The following is a 20,003-nucleotide window of genomic DNA, read 5'->3' as shown; positions in this document are numbered from 1 at the left end:
TCATAGAGGGATTTTTTTTATTTGTCTTACTTTTTCTTTGGATGCACAATTTACCATGCGGAGATAATGTCTCGGGGAAAATTTTCAGCAAGGAGAGATATATTTGGTGGGGATTTTTCAGCAGCTAAATGTTGACAACGTCCACAAGGGTGCAGATGTCGAGTGACACCTCCCTTCTTATTGCACAAAAATGTTTATGAAAACCATTTTAATGCTTCATTTAACTGAACAGATTTGTTTCATCATACAGTCATGTATACGTGCTTATCAGCTCTTATAAAGGGACAGAAGCTATTATTAAATGGGGAGGGCATCAGATACCCAAAGGATTACGTTTTATTGGCAAAATTTTATAAGCCTCATTTAGCCTTCAACTAAATATAGAATAAATTTTGTGAGTTTATTGACGGCTACCAGAGCCGTCAGGGCAAGGGTTGTAAGTTATGCCCTGGGAGCATTTAAATTTTTTATAGAAAGAATGGTCGTAAAAACTTCAGAGGGGGCTCATTGGATTGGTAATCAGAAGTTCCACTACTCTTTTTAAGATTCAAAGTGATCGAAGTGCAGATATTCCATCCCCCACACCTCGTATTTTCCTGCAATGTACCTGATAGAAATTGTGATATGACCATTTGTTGTCGTAGAAATTTTAAAAAGGCTCATTTGATCGGGAATTCAAGGGGCTTGTGCCTCTTTTAATAGTCAAAAGTGCTTAGAGGGCAACTAATCCCTTCCCACACCCACCATTTCCCTAAATACATCAAATCAAAATTTTGAGATAGCCGTTTTGTTTGACGTAGTTGAAAGGTCCGGAAGCTATGTCTTTGAGAATGACAACCCCCACCCCCACAGTCCTCAGGGCAAGGGTTGTAAGTTATGCCCAGGGTGTCTATTAGGCTTATATAGAAAGGGTGAGGGTATAAACTTTGGCTGGGTTCATGGGATTGGTAATCAAAAGTTCTTGTGCCTTTTTTAAGATTCAGAGGGATCAGAGTGTGGATCCCCCCCCCCTACACCTCGTATTTTCCCGAAATGCAACTTAAAGAAATTTTGAAATGACCGTTTATTGTCGTAGAGACTTCGAAAACTCCTCACAGGCCCAACATTTCCCCAAGCATATTCAATCAAAATTTTGAGATAGCCATTTTGTTCAGCATAGTTAAAAGGTCAATATATTGTGACTTTGACGATGACAATCTCCCCGGCACCCTCGGGGCAAAGGTTGTATGTTATGCCCTGGGGGGTATATAAGGTATTTACAGAAATGGTGGTCGTATAAACTTTCGAGGGGCTCATTAGATTGGTAACCAGGAGTTCCAGTATTCTTTTTGAGATTCAAAGTGATCGGAAGGTGGACACACCCCCATCTGACCTTGTATTTTCCCAAAATGCGTCCGATAAAAATTTTGTTGTAGAAAGTTCAAAAAGGCTCATTCGCTTGGAAAATAAAAGGGCTTTTTCAATAGCCAAAAGTAATTGGAGGGAAACAACCCCCCACCCTATCCACACCCATCAATTCCCAAAACACGCCTAATCAAAATTTTGAGATAGCCATTTTGTTCAGCTTAGTTTAAAGGTCGGAAGTTATGTCTTTGAGGATAACCCCCCCCCCCCTAGCCAGAGCCCTCAGCGCACGGGTTAGTAGTTATACCCCGAGGATATATAAGGTTTTTATGGCAAAGGTGATCGTCTAAACTCCAGAGGGTACTCATTTGATTGGAAATCAGATGTTTATTTCACTTTTTAAGAGTCAAAGTGATCAGGGGCAGCCACGCCCTTCCCCCCTACGTTTCCAATAAAAATTTTATGCATCCGATAAAAAATTTTAGGTAGCCATTTGTTCAAAAATAGTCCAAAGATCATGTAATGAGGCCTTTGGGGCGGACAGAATCTCTCAGAGTATATGGCTAAGGGTTGGAAGTTATTCCCCAGGGGCATATAAGGTTTTTATGGAACGGGTGGTCGTGTGAACTTTAGAAGTGACTCATTCGATTTAAATGTATAGTTCCAGTTCCTTTTTAAAAGTCAAACATGGTGGAGAGCAACTAGACCAATCCGTGACATCCTCTTTTCCCAAAACATATTCAATTGAAATTGTGAGATAGCCATTTTGTTACCAATGGTCCAAAATTCACATAACAGTGTCTCTAGGGAGGACAAAATCCCCCAGAGCCCATGGGAAAGAGTTGTAAGTTATGCCCAGGGCATATAAGGTTTCTATGGAACGGGTAGTTGCATAAACTTTGGATCAGATGGAGCTCATTTGATTGGAAGTCGGAAGTTTTAGTGCCCTTTTTAAGAGTCAAAAGTGAATGGAGTGACGTCAGCTCACCCACTCCCCAAGCCTATCATTCTCCAAAACGTATTCGATCGAAATTTTAAGAGAGCTATTCTGTTCAGCATTGTTGAAAGGTCAAGTATTGGGGACGTCAACCTCCCAACAGTCCTCAGAACAGCGTCTGTAAGTTAGGCAATTCGTTCATTATTTACACATTCTGTGTGTTATTGAGAAAGGGATATATGTTTGAACTGTGCTTTCCAAGAAGACGAAGTGTATTCAGGTGAGCCTATCAAAGAATCTTGAGGGGAGTGTTGAACTAAATCAAAACACGTTATATACATAAGGATTGTCAAAAGGGTACAACACAGGAGTAACTGAGCGTATTAATTTGGGAAATTCAGGAAATGATTGGAAAATGAGGCAATATTTTCATACTATAAATACTGCTACAAATACCACCACTATTACTACCACGCTACTCCATTTACAGTATTAAGGGCAAATCTGAACTAAATCAAAAGGCGCTATGTGCATGCATGTTGTCAAAATAGTGTATCTCAAGAATTGATTTGAGTATTAAGTTGAAACTTTCAGAGAATACTTAAAGGGGAAGGTCATCTCACCAAAAGGCAATATGTGCTCACTACTGCTAATACTACGGTTACTGCTACATTTACTACCTATACTTCTATTGCAACTACTTGTAGGGCTAAAAGAATTGAGATGAAAATTTCAAGAAGTATACAAACATACAGGTTATCAAAAGGATATATCAGCAATATCATAGCAATGGCTAATTGTATGAAGTTGAAACTTCCAGAACTGATGAGAGGTTCAACTGACCAAAAGGCAATAGGTTAATACTCATGCTGCTAGTAGTCCTACCGCTATTCAATACTATTACTAGTAAAATCAATATTACTACCGTGACTACTATTACAACTATGCCTAAGGGCATAAGGCATGAAGGTGAAATTTTCAAGAAATTTTGAGGCGGGTTAAATGAACTGAATAAGAACACGCCCTTTGTATGGAGGTTGTCAAAAGAGTGTAACAGCAATATCTTAAGAACAGTTTGGTGTGTGAAGTTGTAACTAATAGGGCTTGTTGTGAGGGATTTTGAAATAGCCGAATGAAAATGTTTGCATCCTAATGCTACTACTTCTACTAAGAGTACTGCTACTGTTACTATTATTACTGCTTCTATTAATACTACTGCCACTAAAGCTTAGGCTACTAGAATTAATTCTACAGCTACTATTACTGCTACTACTGCTAGTAAAACTAAAGATATTGAGGCAAAAAATATGGGATAGGCTATATAGGTACTGCATGGAACTAAATCAAAACAAACAATGCCCACACAGGTTGTCAAGCGGACATATCAGAAATGATTCAGGAATGGTTGATGGTATGTATTAAGCTGAAACTTTCAGCATCTGTTGAAGGGGATGTTGAAGAAACCAAAGGTGATATGTGCATACTGCTACTAATGCTGCTACAACCATTGCTACTACGCAAGCTTTTAAAGCTTCTAAGAAATATTTTGGCGAATGTTGAACTAAATCAAAACAAACTATGAGCATGTGGACTTTCAAAAAGGGGACAAAGTAATATCTGAAGAACAATTTATATTATCAATTTAGAACTTTAAGGGTAAGTTGTGGGGGATTTTGAACTAGCAATAAGGCACTATATGTATACTTTTAATACTACCACTACAGTTAATGTAACTAATGACGCTAAGGGTATTAAGATGAAACTTTTAGGGAACGTTTAGGAGTTCAAATTAAAAGAAAAAAAATGTATAAATGCAGGCCAAAAGGGCATATAAGCAATATCATAGGCAGCACCACTCTATAATAGCTCCAAATATCATTAAAACGTTTAAAGGAGATAATTCAATACAAAATTAAAATTATGGGGCTCTTTTTAAGAGTAACATGAGATAGGAGGGCAAGCAGCCCTTCTTTGAAGCATATTCATTTTCCAAACGCATCTAGTCAAAATTTTGGTACAGCCATTTTGTTCAGCACAGTAGAACGGTCTAGCAAGTATGTCTTTATGGAAATTAGGAATGTCAACCCCCCCCCCCCACAATTATTCAATTGGTCTATTATGCCTTAAAACTAAATGTTGCTTTAAAATAAATCAAAAGGTATTGTGTTTATGGTTGCCAATAACACACTTCAGCAATACATAGAAAACGACTGGGGGTATTAAGTTGAAACTTTGGGAGATACTACTATTTCTACTTCTGCTCTTACAATTTAAATTTATAACAAGAGTGTAAGTGTATCCAGATTGTCAAAGAGCATAGATATAATCTTTTGGGAATGATATTAAGTTGTTTTTTTTTTTTTTTTCAGGTCAACTTCAGAAGCTTTAAAATTAAATTAAAAAATACTGTTTGTATCAGGATTAAAAATTGTTGAAGAAGTTTCTACAATGTAAATATATCAACCCATACTACGAATTCTTATAGAAAAAAACTGAAAAGATATAAAATATTATTTTTTCCATGAAAAAGACTATGTCAATAAGAAACGAACAGAAATTACTTTAGGAACTTTTTCCAAAAAACAAGTTTTTCAAAGATACTCAAAGAGTTCCATTTAGCCGAGAATGAGCCATTTTTTTCAAGAAAAATAAATTCAAATAATCTTCTAAGCGTAAAAATACCACAAATAACTGTCAATAAATAAACGACACTCAAAACAAACAGAAATTACAAAAAATAGCCAAGTCAAACTGAAAAAGAGCAAAAATTAGCATGAGTAGGGCTGATAGCTCCCATGCCTTCTCACGACCAAAACACAATTTGCGCTTTACTGTAAACAAAATACGTTTGAAGCGTTCTCAGTTTTCTTAATTTCATAAATAAATAAAAATTTTAACTTTAAGGAATAAATATCAGTAAATGCGAATTAAACTGACAATCCACGGTCATTTGTTTTTTTTACATTTTTTTTTCCCAAGTAAAGCGCAAATTGTGTTCTGTTCTTCAGAAAGCATGAGGGCAATCAGCCCTACTAATGCTAATTTTTTCTCGTTTTGAGTTTGACTCAGCAATTTATTGTAATTTCTGTTCGTTTTGAGTTTCATTTATTTATTGATAGTGATTTGTGGTAGTTTTAAGCTTTGAAGATTATTTAACTTAATTTTTGTTCATTATTGGCTTAATGAAGCTCTTTATTTATCTTTGAAAAACTTGTTGTGTTAAAAAAAATTTAATTGACGAAAAATAAAAGACTATTGATACTCAGATTTAATAAATACCCATGAACAAAATTACATACACTCTCTCTTCGTAACTAGATTACAGAGTGTACTCTTGAAGAGGCCCGAGAGAACCAAGATGGTAGGGAGGTATAAAAAGTAGGGCTAATGAAAATAATAATAATAAGGATTAATAATAATAATAAAGTCTTAGTAACAATAATAGTAAAGACCTAATAAGAAGAATAAGATTAAGGCTTACGGTGTCAACACTTATCAGAGGTTCTTGGTACGAAGTTGGTCGGTAAGAAAATCTTCCTTCTGGGACTGGGTGTATGTCTCCCAAATAGAGATAGCTCTTCATATTAAATTTTGATCCTGAAAAAAGGTAGGTGCTTGAAATATATTAAAAGCGATTTAGACATTGTCGTGCTCAAAAACGAAGCTAGACAGTTAGAAATATTCTTCGAGTGCATTCTAATTATTGGTCGCATTGGCTGAGGAATATCTACAATTTTTTTTTTCACGTTTTGATTGGCTATAAAAGAAAAAGGGGTGAACATAAAGAAAAAAGTTGCATTAACAATAATTGTAATTTGCAGTCAAGGTTACTTTTGTTGCCTATTTGAAAACTTCAGTTGAGGTATTTGTAATTTCTGTGAATAAATCAAAGTTATGATGAGTTTTTTATTTACTTGTCAGATTGGAAGAACCACTCCCAAGCCACTTTTTCGACTAAGAGAAAAGACAGTTGCCAGGAACTTTTGTGCGTAGTGGGGACTAAGTCAACACTAATCTGGGGTTATAAGGTTAGGGTGCCTAGGGCAGATTGCCCCTATTGCTCTTCTCTTGAACGACCCTAGCTGGATTTAGCCTTTTATTTTGGACACTACAATGTATTTAATGTCTAGGTAAAAAAAAAAATTATCCTTGTACATAGATACTTCCTTTGGAAGACAAAGAAGAATATATAATAGGGACAACAGAGACAGATTAACGGATAAACACGATAAAGGTATCCAGGTGTTCATTGAGCTTTGTATTTTTCTTCCTTTCTTTCCACCAAGGTTTCGCCAAATACGAATTTAGAATTTTAGTTGCGCATATTGTTTTGAACCTTCGGTAGAGCAGGCATGTTTTCAACATAGCCAATACGATGCCGTCGACTTAATAAAGTATGGCATGACTGCTATTTTTCTTTCTGTTTAGATATTTTTTCATAATTCTACATTATTAAAACGTTGTATATACAATTTTTTCACCAGGCTTCATAATATTGAACAGAGGGTAATGCAATGTTTGGCAAAGGCTAAAATAATTACAAGTTCCAAGTTCTAGTAATACTTTTTGGGACCAATTCAATTGGAGTACACACTGAAACCCCGTCAATACCCCATGTACCCCCAGGCACTCCACAAAGAATTAGTTTGAAAGGTCAAGAAAAATATTTTTATCGGAATGGCCGAAAAAGCCAAAGAAGGCTGCCCATTGGGCGAAATGATAAGCAGGGCGCATGATAAGGACCTTGAATTAAGTAAGCAGTTATTATAAAACAAAGGCTTAACAAACAGATTTTCATAAAAAGGTGGGATTACACCTTGCTTAACTCAAAGTCATGCAAGAACTCTCAATCTTTGTGATGGAAGGTCTCATGGTGAGCGCTTGGAACAGCATAACGCGACTGGATCACAAAAGAGACACCAGGAAATGTTTGTGACCAGGTGACTGCTTCCTTTGCTGCACAAATAGTGTTAAAAAAGTAACTCCCCGTTTCCACCTCTTGAGGATTGCCCCTCCCCCATGTTCAACAGGCCTAGCCCCACACGAAATTTTTCCTGGTTTCCGAGGATGAAGGAAAACCTGAAAGGAAAATGCTTTTCCTTTAGAGAATCATTCGACATGAGTTAAATGCTATCAGACTTCACAACATGCGACACTAGGCACTTAAAAGAAGACTTTTCAGTGTAAAACCGACAATTCTATTGCAGAGGTAGCACATCTACGTAACAAGTCGTTTCTTTGACAAGTCTCCAAAGCATCGTACCGTCTGGTGATGTAGATATTACGAGTCCAAACAGAGACACTGAGAAAATACTTACAAAACCGAAAGAACAACGATCACGATTGCTTTTTATCATAAACAACAGACGTGGTCCGAAAAAACGTAATATGGCCAACCATATATGAGCAAGCGTTCGATTCTGTTGAACGATGAGCTCTACTGAAGGTCTTGTCCTTATATGGTATACCAAATACATTAAAGTGATTAGTGCTATTTACGAAAATAACACTGCTGCGGTTAAGGTAGGAAATGAGATTAGCAGCTGGTTTTGTATTAAATCAGGAGTTAAGCATGGTTTTGTATTAAATCAGGAGTTAAGCATGGTTTTGTTCTATCCCCCTTTATGTGGATTATTTTGATGGACTTTGTCTTGCACAGGAAAGGCAATGGGAGAACTCGGAATCAAATGATTATGCTGATGATTTAAGCATCCTAGATGAAAGTGTAGGCAAAATGAAAGAACCTTTAGAGGTTTTGGGAGTTCAGGGTGCTAGAATAGGTGCAAAAATTAATGTTAAGAAGACGAAGTCGCTAAGACTAGAATGAATGAAGATGAAAAGATGACGCTGGGTAACGAAAAGACTGATCAGGTGGACCGCTTCACTTACGTTGGTAGAATCAAACAGTTCGTGGTAACGAGCGACCCGGCTCAATAGTAACCAAAACTCTAAAAAATGAAATTTTGATACCTATAGCTACATCAAAAGAATTGCACTTTAATGCTGATTTTAAATATATAAGTTTCATCAAGTTTAGTCCTACCCATCAAAAGCTACGAGCCTGAGAAAATTCGCCTTATTTTAGAAAATAGGAGAAAACACCCCTAAAAGTCATAGAATCTTGACGAAAATCACACCATTAGATTCAGTGTATCAGGGAACCCTATTGTAGAACTTACAAGCTCCTATCAACAAAAATTTGGTTTTTTCCCAGAAGACACATCACGGATGTGTGTTTGTTTGTTTTTTTGTTTTTTTTCTCAGGGTTGATTGTAACGACCCAGAGATCCTAAAATGTCACGAGAGCGCTCATTCCAACGGAAATTAAAAGTTCTAGTGCCCTTTTTAATGACAGAAAAATCTGAGGGAGCCTAGGCACCGTCACACGCTCATTTTTTCCCCAAAGTCACTGGATCAAAATTTTGAGATAGCCATTCTGTTCAACTTCGTCAAGAACCTAATAGATATGTCTTTGGGGGTGACATTATCCCCCAAAGTCCCTCTGGGAGGGACTGCAAGTTAAAAACTTTGACCACTGTTTGAATACAGTAATGGTTATTGGGAAGTGTATAGGCGTTTTCAGGGGGACTTTTTCGAGTTGGGATGGGGATGGGTCGGGGGAGTGGGCTACATGGGAGGGTTTTTCCATGAAGGAATTTTTCATGAGGTAAGCGAATTTCCATGAAGGGGGTGCAGGATTTTCTAGCATTATTTTTAAAAAAAATGAGAAAATAAATATTTTTTTTTCAACTAGGAGTAATGTGCAGCATTAAAACTTAAAACGAACATAAGACATTACGTATATAAGGGGGCTCTTCTCCTCCACAATACCTTGCTCTTTACGCTAAAGCATTATTAGTAATTTCAACTATTTACTCTACGGCCTTTGTGATTCAGGGGGTCATTCTTGATGATTTGGGACAAAATTCAAGCTTTGGTGTAAAGAGCTAGGTATTGACGAGGGGGCGAACCCCCTCATATACGCAATAAAAATACACAAATATAGAAGTTGGTTACGTAAGTCAATTCGTAAGGTACATATGTTTATTACTAACAAAAATGTTCGCAAACAAAAAAATCTAGTTGTATTTTTAAGTAACCAAAAATTGGAAGGCCACTAAGCCTCCTCTCCCGTTTTATTTTAAAATCAACCGATTAAAACTATAAGAAAGCCATTTAATAAAAAAAATAATAGGCAAATTTCGTTTTATATATTCATGTGTGGGGAGCCACAATCAAAACATGTATTAATTCAAAAACGTTCATAAATTAAATAAAAAAACAAGTTTTTTTTAACTGCAAGTACGGAGTGACATTAAAACTTAAAACGAACAGAAATTATTCCGTATATGAAAGCGATTGTCCTCTCTTCAATGTCGTCTCTTTACGCTAAAGTTTTTAATTGTTTTAAAAAGTAGAGATGTGACGAAGATTCAATTGTTTTACTTCATTGTTTTACGTTATCGGTTTTACCTGTTGCGTACCTCATTGTTTTACGTTATCGTTTTTACCCCTTGCGTAAACACTTAATTCTGTTAGATTTACAGAGATCGAATACAATGTACAAAATTTGCACAAGTTTCTAGCCCAAAGTGAACCGATTCTTATTTTCAAGTCCCTCTCCCGTAATAGACGTTAAGTTCACCGGAAACAAATAAATGGGTACACCAACTAGCAGAAGTTACAAACCCCTCATCGCTGAAGACGATTGTAGCCAAACAGCTGATTAATACTTACAAGTCTTACCCTAAATGTCTTACCACTAGAACTAAATTGGTCTGACCATCAAATACACGGAAACGAATAACAGGTACACCAACTAACAAAAGTTGCTAACCCCTCATCGCCGAAAATTATTATCAGCCAACAGTTGACTGTTGCTTACAAGTTCTCTGCATGTCTCACAATTGGTATCGACCTATTTTTTGTTTTAGTGTGTACCTTACTGTCAACCCCGGGAAACTTTCGAACTGGTATATTTCATGAAGGAATTTTCTACCAAAAATATTGATGACACATACTTTGACCAGCTTATCAAGAGCTATCGATTGCCGTTGAAAATTTTGTTTATCTATCTTATTTCAAAAGTTGACTTTATAGTCGATTATTACTTACCAAGTCTCCTACATGTCTTACCACTAGAACCAAATTGGTCTAACCATCAAATACACTGGAAACAAATAATAGGTAGGCCTACACCAACTAGCAAAAGTTGCAAACCCCTCATTGCCGAAGATGATTATCAGCTAACAGCCGACTGTTGCTTACAAGTCCACTACATGTCTCACAATTGGTATCGGCCTATTTTTGGTTTCAGTGTGTACCTTACTACTGAAGTTGTCAACCCCTTGAAACTTTCTAACTGGTATACCTCATGAAGGAGCTTTTGTACCAAAAAATGGATTACATATACTTTGAGCAGCTCATCAAGAGATATCGAATGCCGTCGAAAACAAATTCTATTTTTTTAGTTCTAAAGTTGATTTTTTTTGCCATAGGCCAACTTTCTAACGTCACCACTTAGAAAGGAGCAGAGGATAAACTCCAATTTCTTTAGCAATGAGAGAACATTTAAAGTTTATCAGGCACACCTGAAACCATTTCTCTACCGCAATCCCAAGTCCAAAAAACCGAATGATAAACTCAGCTGAAATCACGAACAGAAATGGGTAGAAACAATAGATGGCAGCACTTTCGGACCCGTGGGAAAATGCCGCTTTTTTGCTTCTGTCAATTTTTCTATTTATCACTCGAAGAAGATTTATTGGCTGTGGGGCCGGGTAACTGTCGCATATATTTAACACTTATAGATTTTAGTCCATCTTCAATTTGAAAGTGGTGCCTGCCTGCTTGCCTGCTAGAACGGAGCTTTCCACTCGAAAGCAGAAACATGGTTTGATGAAGCGAAAGCTTGGCTGCACAGCTTCGGATACTCCTCTCTGACATAGGCTATATAACTCCACTTCACTTCGTACACCATAGTCTCTGGCTCGTGGACAAGCAAAAACCATCCGTTCTGTCCCCAGGCAAGAGTTCTGCAGAGCTTTCCAACATGAAATGCCATATTCATGAATCCAGCCTGAGGTCCACACTTTCCGTAAAAACTGTTACCAGAAGTTGCCAATTAGATTGAATAAATATCCTTTGCCTTGCAGCAGATTTCACCTGTCTACAATTTCGGTTTTCATTAGATTAAATAAAAAAGACAAGTTTTTTCAACTGAAAGTAAGGAGCGACATTAAAACTCAAAACGAACAGAAATTACTTCGTATATGAAAAGGGCTGCTTCCTCATCAACGTCCCGCTCTTTACGCTAAAGTTTGACTCTTTCTCTCAACTCTTCTTTTTAAAACAGTAAAAAACTTTAGCGTAAAGAGCGGGACGTTGATGAGGAAGCAGCCCTTTTCATATACGAAGTAATTTCTGTTCGTTTTGAGTTTTAATGTCGCTCCTTTCTTTCAGTTGAAATTTTTTTTTTTATTTAATTTCTGAACGTTTTTGAATCAATGTATGTTTTGATTTTGGCTCTCCGCAGAGGATCAATTAAAACAAAATTTGTATATATATTTTTCTTTGGCTATATGGGTTTCTCATAATTTTGATCGAATGATTTTGAGAAAAAAAGTGCGTGGGAGGAAGCCTAGTTGCCCTCCAATTTTTGGTTAATTAAAAAGGCAACTAGAACTTTTGATTTTTTACGAATCTTTTTATTAGTAAAAGATATACGTAACTTATAAATTATCTTACGTAAAGAAATTTTATTCTTGAATTTTGATCCGTAAACTTTGGGAAAATAATTAGCTTGGGAGGGGGCCTAGGTGCCCTCCAATTTTTTTGGTCACTTAAAAAGGGCACTAGAACTTTTCATTTCCGTTAGAATGAGCCCTCTCGCAACATTCTAGGACAACTGGGTCGATATGATCACCCCTGGGAAAAAAAATAAACAAAACAAACAAACAAAAAACACGCATCCGTGATCTGCCTTCTGGCAAAAAATACAAAAGTCCACATTTTTGTAGATAGGAGCTCGAAACTTCTACAGTAGGGTTCTCTGATACGCTGAATCTGATGCTGTAATTTTTGTTAAGATTCTATGACTTTTAGAGGGTGTTTTCCCCTATATTCTAAAATAACGCAAATTTTCTCACGCTCGTAACTTTTAATGCGTAAGACTAAACTTGATGAAACTTTTATATTTAAAATCAGCATTAAAATTTGATTCTTTTGATGTAGCCATTGGTATCAAAATTCCATTTTTTAGAGTTTTGGTTTCTATTGAGCCGGGTCGCTCCTTACTACAGTTCGTTACCACGAGCTGTTTGATATGTGGACAGGTTGTCTTAAATTAGACTGGGCGAAAATATTCATAGAGACTTTTAATATTAAATTATTATAAATTGGGCTTAAGGAAATATCTCCCGTGTTTCGATTTACAGCCAAATTTCTATTTATATGGGTTTTTTTTATCTCAATTGCCTCTTTAAAAGAGTCCGGTAGGCCATTTACGGTAGATATTGAAGTTGCCTCTTCAAAAAGAACTAAATGGTCAGGATTTTCGTATATATGCTGGGCCAGAGCTTTATCAAAGTTGTCATTTTTATTTTTCAATCTCAGGGACTTATCTATTGAAATTTTGTGTTCATACAATCGTTCCCCTAGTTGTTGATGGGTCCTGCCAAAGTAAAATTTTCCACATGAACACGGGACTTTGTAGACAGCACTACCTAGTATAGGGTCCGTTTTATTCTTTCCCAAGTTGAAAAAATGTTCAACTTTTTGTTCAGTTTTGGATGAAACAGAGAGATTATGTTTTTTTTAACTTATTTTTTTTTTAATTTAAAAAAAATTTAAATATTAAAAAAAAAAATTTAACTTTTTCAAATTTTTCTTTTAATTCTATTTAATTTTTTTGCTTTAATATTTCTAATATTTTTTTTATTTTTTTCTAATCAAAAAAATTATTTTAAAATTTTTTTTTGAAAACTTAAAAAAAATATTTAAAAAAAACATAATCTCTCTGTTTCTTTCAAAAATGAAGAAAAAGTTGAACATTTTTTAAATGATATAACGGACCCTATACTAGGTAGTGGTGTCTACAGAGTCCCGTGCTCATGTGGAAAAGTTTACATTGGCAGGACCTATCAACAACTAGGGAAACGATTGCATGAACACAAAATTTCAATAGATAAGTCCCTGAGATTGGAAAATAAAAATGACAACTTTGATTCGGCTGTGGACCAATATATATACGAAAATCCTGACCATTTAGTTCTTTTTGAAGAGGCAACTTTAATATCTATCGTAAATGGCCTACCGCAATCTTTTAAAAAGGCAATTGAGATAAAAAAAAAAAACAACATATAAATAGAAATTTGGCTACAAATAGAGACGCGGGAGATATTTTCTTAAGTCCAGTTTATAATAATTTAATATTAAAAGACTCTATGAATATTTTCGTCCAGTCTAATTTAAGACAACCTGTCCGCATATCTAATGAAAATCGAAATTGTAGACAGGCGAAATTTGTTGCAAGGCAAAGGATACTTATTCAATCTAATTGGTAACTTCTCTTTCATTGATTTCAAGTTGGTTTTGTTGTTTGATTCATTGTCTTTTTTCCTCTCGTACAGTTCACTTAAAAAGGTTAGATTTTGTTGTAGTTTCTTCTTTGTTTCTTTTTTTTTTCCTCTTTCATATTTTTTGAGCACTGAGGATGACTTGGCGGAGATCCTTGTCGAAATATTTGCTTGTTTTTCATATTTTGCTACTGGCTGATAAAATCCTCGTTTTTCACCTATTTGATTTTTCTCTTTTCATTTATTATTTCCTTTCTTTGCTTTCATACGGTAGAATATATGGTTGCAAACTCTGTATTGAATGCTCAAGAGTCCATTTTCACCCTCTAGTCATATATACGGATAATCCTTATGTCATCCCGCAGTAAAAACTGATGTAACATGACTAAGTTTCAGGTAAAGTTGGAGGTTGTTGGGAGGAAAATGATATGGATTACACATAGTATTATTTCTTGCCTGTTATAACAAAGATAGAAAATCATTGCGTGATTCTAATTCAAACAAAGTGTAACATGCTTACCTTTCTGAGGTACTGTTTCATTACCGAAGCGGGGGGAGTTCAAGGTTCAAGGAGGCCGCTTTTGCGTTTAATAACACAGATTGGAACAACTCCATATTTTAGTCTTATATAAGATGCTAGCTACTTACCGTTTAGCTAAAAGTTGGGACTGGAGGAGAACTAAGTCCAGCTTGCACTTCACACGTCATTGTATAAAGTCAGTTCACAGCTCGGACTTCTGTTGTTTTTATAATAAGTTAGGATTTAAATTGTCTATGCATCACATCAACAAAGCTATGAAGCTTGTACTTAGCTTGTTTTTGCACCAATAGATGGCTCGGTTTTGTATCGATCCTGAATTAGCTCGTATTGATACCAAATAAGAAACTATATATAATATATAATATATATATATATATATATGAGGCCTGTGCCTCCCCCTGCTGGTGATTACATCTATCATCATGGAGCTGAATGGATCACATCCTCTCAGGATGGTATTTCTGGTATGGTATTGGTATTTGGGTATTTCTAAGGAAAGATACCAAAAATACCATCTCAGGATGGACACTTTTTGGTATTTCTAACTATTTTGAGTGAAATGGTGATTTCAAGTTTTTTTTACACTGTGCTAGAGAGGTGCCCTGGGCAAAATGGCGTACAAGAAACTTCTTTGATAAAAATAATCTTTTTTCTATTAGGGATCATTTTTTTCCAAACATTCTTTTACACCAACTGATAAACAGAAAGATAAAAAGAAATTCTATTCGCCTTTAGGGCAGATAAGTATTCCAAGCTTTATCTATTAGAAAATTTTCCTTATTTTGAAGCATTTGTATCGCTATGATGTTTTTATGCACATAGCGTTTTAAAATTAACAGAAAATGAAATCCGAAATGGCTTACAGGAATTTTGCAAAATTTGTTAAGGCTTATGGGTCTGTAAAATCTCTTCCTGGGCGAAGAGGGAATATTTGATAATTTGAACAAGAAGTACTAGAAAAATTCAAAAGAATTTAGGGTTTTACGAGCATGGTCTCCGCTTTCCTACTTCTACGTTCACCCCTGCTTACGCCTATATTTCTGAACCTCCTATTGGTCCCAGAAACTGAAAAATTAGGATTTCATAGAGAAGTGCCAGAAATTCAAGAAATTTTAGAATTTATGTGATATCTCCAGCCCTCCTCCCCTCCCTTTTGTAGGTCCCTGCTTAGGCCTATATCTTTGAAAATACTTGCAAGCTCCAAAAACGCTTGTAAAGTCAGGAAAATTTGGAATTTCACTGGAAAGTACCCAGAAATTTAGGAAAATTTTGGATTTCGCGTGGGAGCCTCCTCACTTTCATACATCCCTGCTTTTGCCTATAGGTCTACAAATGTTTGTGAGTATAGCTTTTTACTTCAGTTTTAAGTCTTCAATCGATTGGCGTAAACATTTTTTTTCAAGTAAAATTTGTCGCATCGTTAAAACATAGTAATATAAATAGTAAAATTTTCATTGACGTGTAAGTAAATTTTTCATTAAAGAAAATGGCCTCAATATTTGCCAACAAGTTTTATTGAATTAAAAATAAACACACTTAATCATCAAATGTCAAAAAATTACACGGATAGTAATAATAACAGCAAAATCTTACTTGGGCTAAAAGAAATTATCCTTCCAGGCCTCTTGATAATTCGTATAAGTTGTATTTCGTTAAATACTGCATGAATTCCATGCAGGCAATCATAATCCGTCAAATTGGAGCTTTCATCATGTTCATCATCATCATAACTATAAATCAGATATTGATGATGAGGTTTCCAATGACGCTTTTGAACAATATCCGGGCACGTCCTGAAAAAATATACGGCAAGTGATTGACAAGCAAGAACCAAGCACTGGAGATTTAAGGCGACAATAACTTAGGTATAGTCTCTATAATTAAACCTTTCCATCAATTACGTTATTACATTTCCTTGTTTTTGTCTCGTATGTTTGACAGTTTTTGCCATTAAGACCTTAAAGAGATGGAAAGAAACACTATTGGGGGCAATTGGTGGTTAGAAATGTCTTTACGCCAAGAGTAAGACTGACTGGTCAAAATGGTTGTAAATACAGATGGAAAAGAAAGTTGTTTTAGATGTGAGCACACATCATGTGATGAACACTCACACATGAGCAAATATCTGAGTCTTAATCAGCTATGCTTAATAAATTAGTATTAGTAATTGGATCTCAGTCATGATAATCAATACGGATGGAAAAGAAAGTTGTTTTAGATTTGAAAAACATCATGTGATTAATACACACACATGAGCACAGATGCGAGTTTTAATCAGCTAGGCTTAATAAATTAGTATTAGTAATTGGATCTCAGATTTTGATCATAAATACGAATGGATAAGAAAGTTGTTTTAGCAGTGAGCACACATCATGTGATGAACATACACACACACACACATGAGCACAGATGTGAGTCTTAATCAGCTAGGCTTAATAAATTAGCTTTAGTAATTGGATCTCCGTTATGATTCTACAAAGCTTCAGAAAACACTAGTTATTTTGTGAAACTAATAATTTAAAAATACATTGGACAAGGTAATGTGTTGCCTGTTTGCCTGCTCTAATATTCGGCATTTGATGTTAAAAACGATTAGTATAGCAATCTCCATTAATGGTTCTAATTTGCTTACCACCTGCAACCAATTCTCGTCTTCTCATAAAGATTGGTCTAGCAGCTATCCGCTAACTGTGAATATAAAATGGAGATAATGTTAGACCATGCTGAAAAGTATCAACACTCGATAAGATACTCCCCAAAAGCATCGATTCTTCACTTTTGATACCAGTATGTTATAAAGCAAGATGAAGTTAGAATTATAGCTGAGAAATATTGTGTATTTTCAATGCAAAATAAAAAGTGTTAACAGACACATTCTAAGCTGCAGTCGCGTTTTGTAACACTGACACCCTTAGGAAGGTCGCCAAACTACAGAAATATTTTCTAATCCAATATACTTAAACTGCAATACTTTTTTTCACAGTAGATACCAAGTATCACCCAGCTCTCGATGAAAAGTGAGACTTCACAAGCCATCTAATAAATTACGCCTTTATTACAGACAGGTGAGTCAATAAGAAGTTCCAGTCTTTGATCCTAGTAGCGGTTGAAGGGTTGCGCACTGTCTTACAGTGATTTACATTTCATTGCGACTCTGAACTGGCCTTTGGGTCTTTACGCTTTTGATTCGAATAAACCGTTGCAAGAGCTGTAAAAAAACAATTTAGTAAAAAACGGAAACTTGATTTGTATTTTTTTATCTTTTATGTTAGTCTTTATTGTTAATATAATATATGTACTTTGACAACTGCAAGATCATTTCATACACATACGCATAATTTGATCAAATTTATATTTCTGTAGTTTAGCGACACTGATTTCTTATGAAGCACTTGGGATGTCGATAAGGGTATCAAACAGTATGTGGTAACGAAGTGTAAGTAAGGAGCATCTCGGCTTAATAGTAACTGAAACTCTAAAAAAACGGAATTTTGAGACTAATAGACATATCAAAAGGATCAGGGTTTTATGCTGGTTTAAAATATATAAGTTTAAATAAGTTGGATCTCAACCATCAAAGACTACAAGCCTGAGAAAATTTGCTTGATTTATGAAAAAGGGGGGAAACACCCCTTAAAAGTCATAGAACCATAGAATCATAATGCTGGTTATAAATACTGAAACAAAACTGCGAAATGCCTCTTTTTGAATAACGCAGCCATGGTTCGACTATCTTTTATCACCTGTTCATTTTCGACACGATGACTAAAAGTTTTTTTTTCACTTTTCAAAAAGCTATAAAGAAAGTGGTTCGTTGATTAAAAAAAAAAAATAGTTTCTTGGAACTTGTAAGTGTTTTGGCTGTTGAAACCCAGCTTAGTCGTTAACGAACATTAGCTCTGTTATTTATGAAATTTCAAATTGTTTACTTTTGGAAAGGGGAATGAAGATTTGGATTTGGACTTTAGCAAATAAACAAACCATTTCCTAGAGGTTAGCCGCTATTAAAATATCACGAGAATTAGCCTAAATATTGGCATAAGAAATCTGCCACTGGGCTGGAATTTCCTATGGAACTGTGTCGTTGTCATATGATCTACAGCTGATGTTAGTGGCAAAATATTTACTCTGCATCAGCATTGCATTATTTTGCTTAATTGGCACCACTAAGTTTTAGCATTTTTTTTTACAATTTAAAGCAGTTGATGTTTTAATTAAATTGGCACACCTAGCAACGTAAGTAAACAATAGAGAGCTGGGATTGGGCAACCTGATAAATTAATAATTTTGAAGTTTTTGTCCACATTTTTTAACACCTGCTATATGATACGATGTTACTTTACACTTAAGCCACCCCCCCCCCTCTCTAGGACAAGTCTATTTGTCAGGGCCTACACATAATCATAAACAGTATTCACTATAAAACATCTGCTATTGCACTTTCATGGCTAACATCCCTCATAGGCAACACAGGCGCACACACAGGCATTCATTGTGGCAGTTTCAAATAGTTCGTGGTAACGAACTATAGTAAGGAGTGACCCGGCTCAATAGTAACAAAACTCTAAAAAATGGAATTTTGACACCAATAGGTACATCAAAAGAATTCAATATTAATGCTGATTTTAAATATATAAGTTTCATCAAGTTTAGTCTTACCCATCAAAAGTTAAGAGCCTGAGAAAATGTGCCTTATTTTAGAAAATAAGGGGAAACATCCCATAAAAGTCATAGAATCACATCATCAGATTCAGCGTATCAGAGAACCCTATTGTAGAAGTTTCAAGGTCCTATCTACAAAAATGTGGAATTTTGTATTTTTTGCCAGAAGGCAGATCACGGATGTGTGTTAATTTGTTTGTTGTTTTTTTTTTTTTTTCCCAGGGGTGATCATATCGACCCAGTGGTCCTAGAATCTTGTGAAAGGTCTTATTCTAACGGAAATGAAAAGCTCTAGTTCCCTTTTCAAGTGATCAAAAAAATAGGAGGGCACCTAGGGCCCCTCCCACGCTAATTATTTTCCCAAAGTCAACAGATCAAAATTCTGAGATAGCCATTTTATTCAGCGTAGACGAAAAACCTTATAACTATGTATTTTGGGACGACTTACTCCCCCACAGTCCCCGTGGGAGGGGCTACAAGTTACATACTTTGACCAGTGCTTACATATAATAATGGTTATTGGGAAGTGTACAGACGTTTTCAGGGTGATTTTTTGGTTGGGGGAGGGGTTGAGAAAGGGGGGATATGTTGGGGGAACTTCCCATCGAGGAATTTGTCATGGGGGAAGAAAATTTCCATGAAGGGAGCGCAAGATTTTTTAGCATTATTTAAAAAAATCAATGAAAAAATAAATATGAAAAAGTTTTTTCAACTGGAAGCAAGGAGCAGCATTAAAACTTAAAACGAACAGAAATTATTACGCATATGAAGGGCTCACCTCCTCCTAATATCTCGCTCTTTACGCTAAAGTATTTTTAGTAATTTCAACTATTTATTTTACGGCTCTTGTGATTCAGGGGTCATTCTTAATGAATTGGGACAAGATTTAAGCTTTAGTCTAAAGAGCGAGGTACTGACGAGGGGGTGAACCCCCTCATGCATG

General features: G+C 35.6%; 1 protein-coding gene across 1 annotated transcript in view; it reads right to left on the bottom strand.

Moving 5' to 3' along the window:
- The window catches only part of LOC136031815 (protein APCDD1-like), a 120,151-nt gene that overhangs the window by 42,458 nt on the left and 57,690 nt on the right, over window positions 1-20,003 (bottom strand). Inside the window, exons 4-5 of the mRNA XM_065711633.1 lie at window positions 15,992-16,191; window positions 5,763-5,878 (exon numbers count right to left, since the gene is read on the bottom strand). Coding sequence (XP_065567705.1) covers window positions 5,763-5,878; window positions 15,992-16,191 — 316 coding nt within the window. The remainder of the gene's footprint in view (window positions 1-5,762; window positions 5,879-15,991; window positions 16,192-20,003) is intronic.

Source organism: Artemia franciscana, chromosome 10 (assembly GCF_032884065.1).
Source record: "Artemia franciscana chromosome 10, ASM3288406v1, whole genome shotgun sequence".
Lineage (NCBI taxonomy): Eukaryota > Metazoa > Arthropoda > Branchiopoda > Anostraca > Artemiidae > Artemia > Artemia franciscana.
The sequence above is the reverse complement of the archived record's forward strand: the minus strand, read 5'-3'. Positions and strand labels throughout refer to the sequence as shown.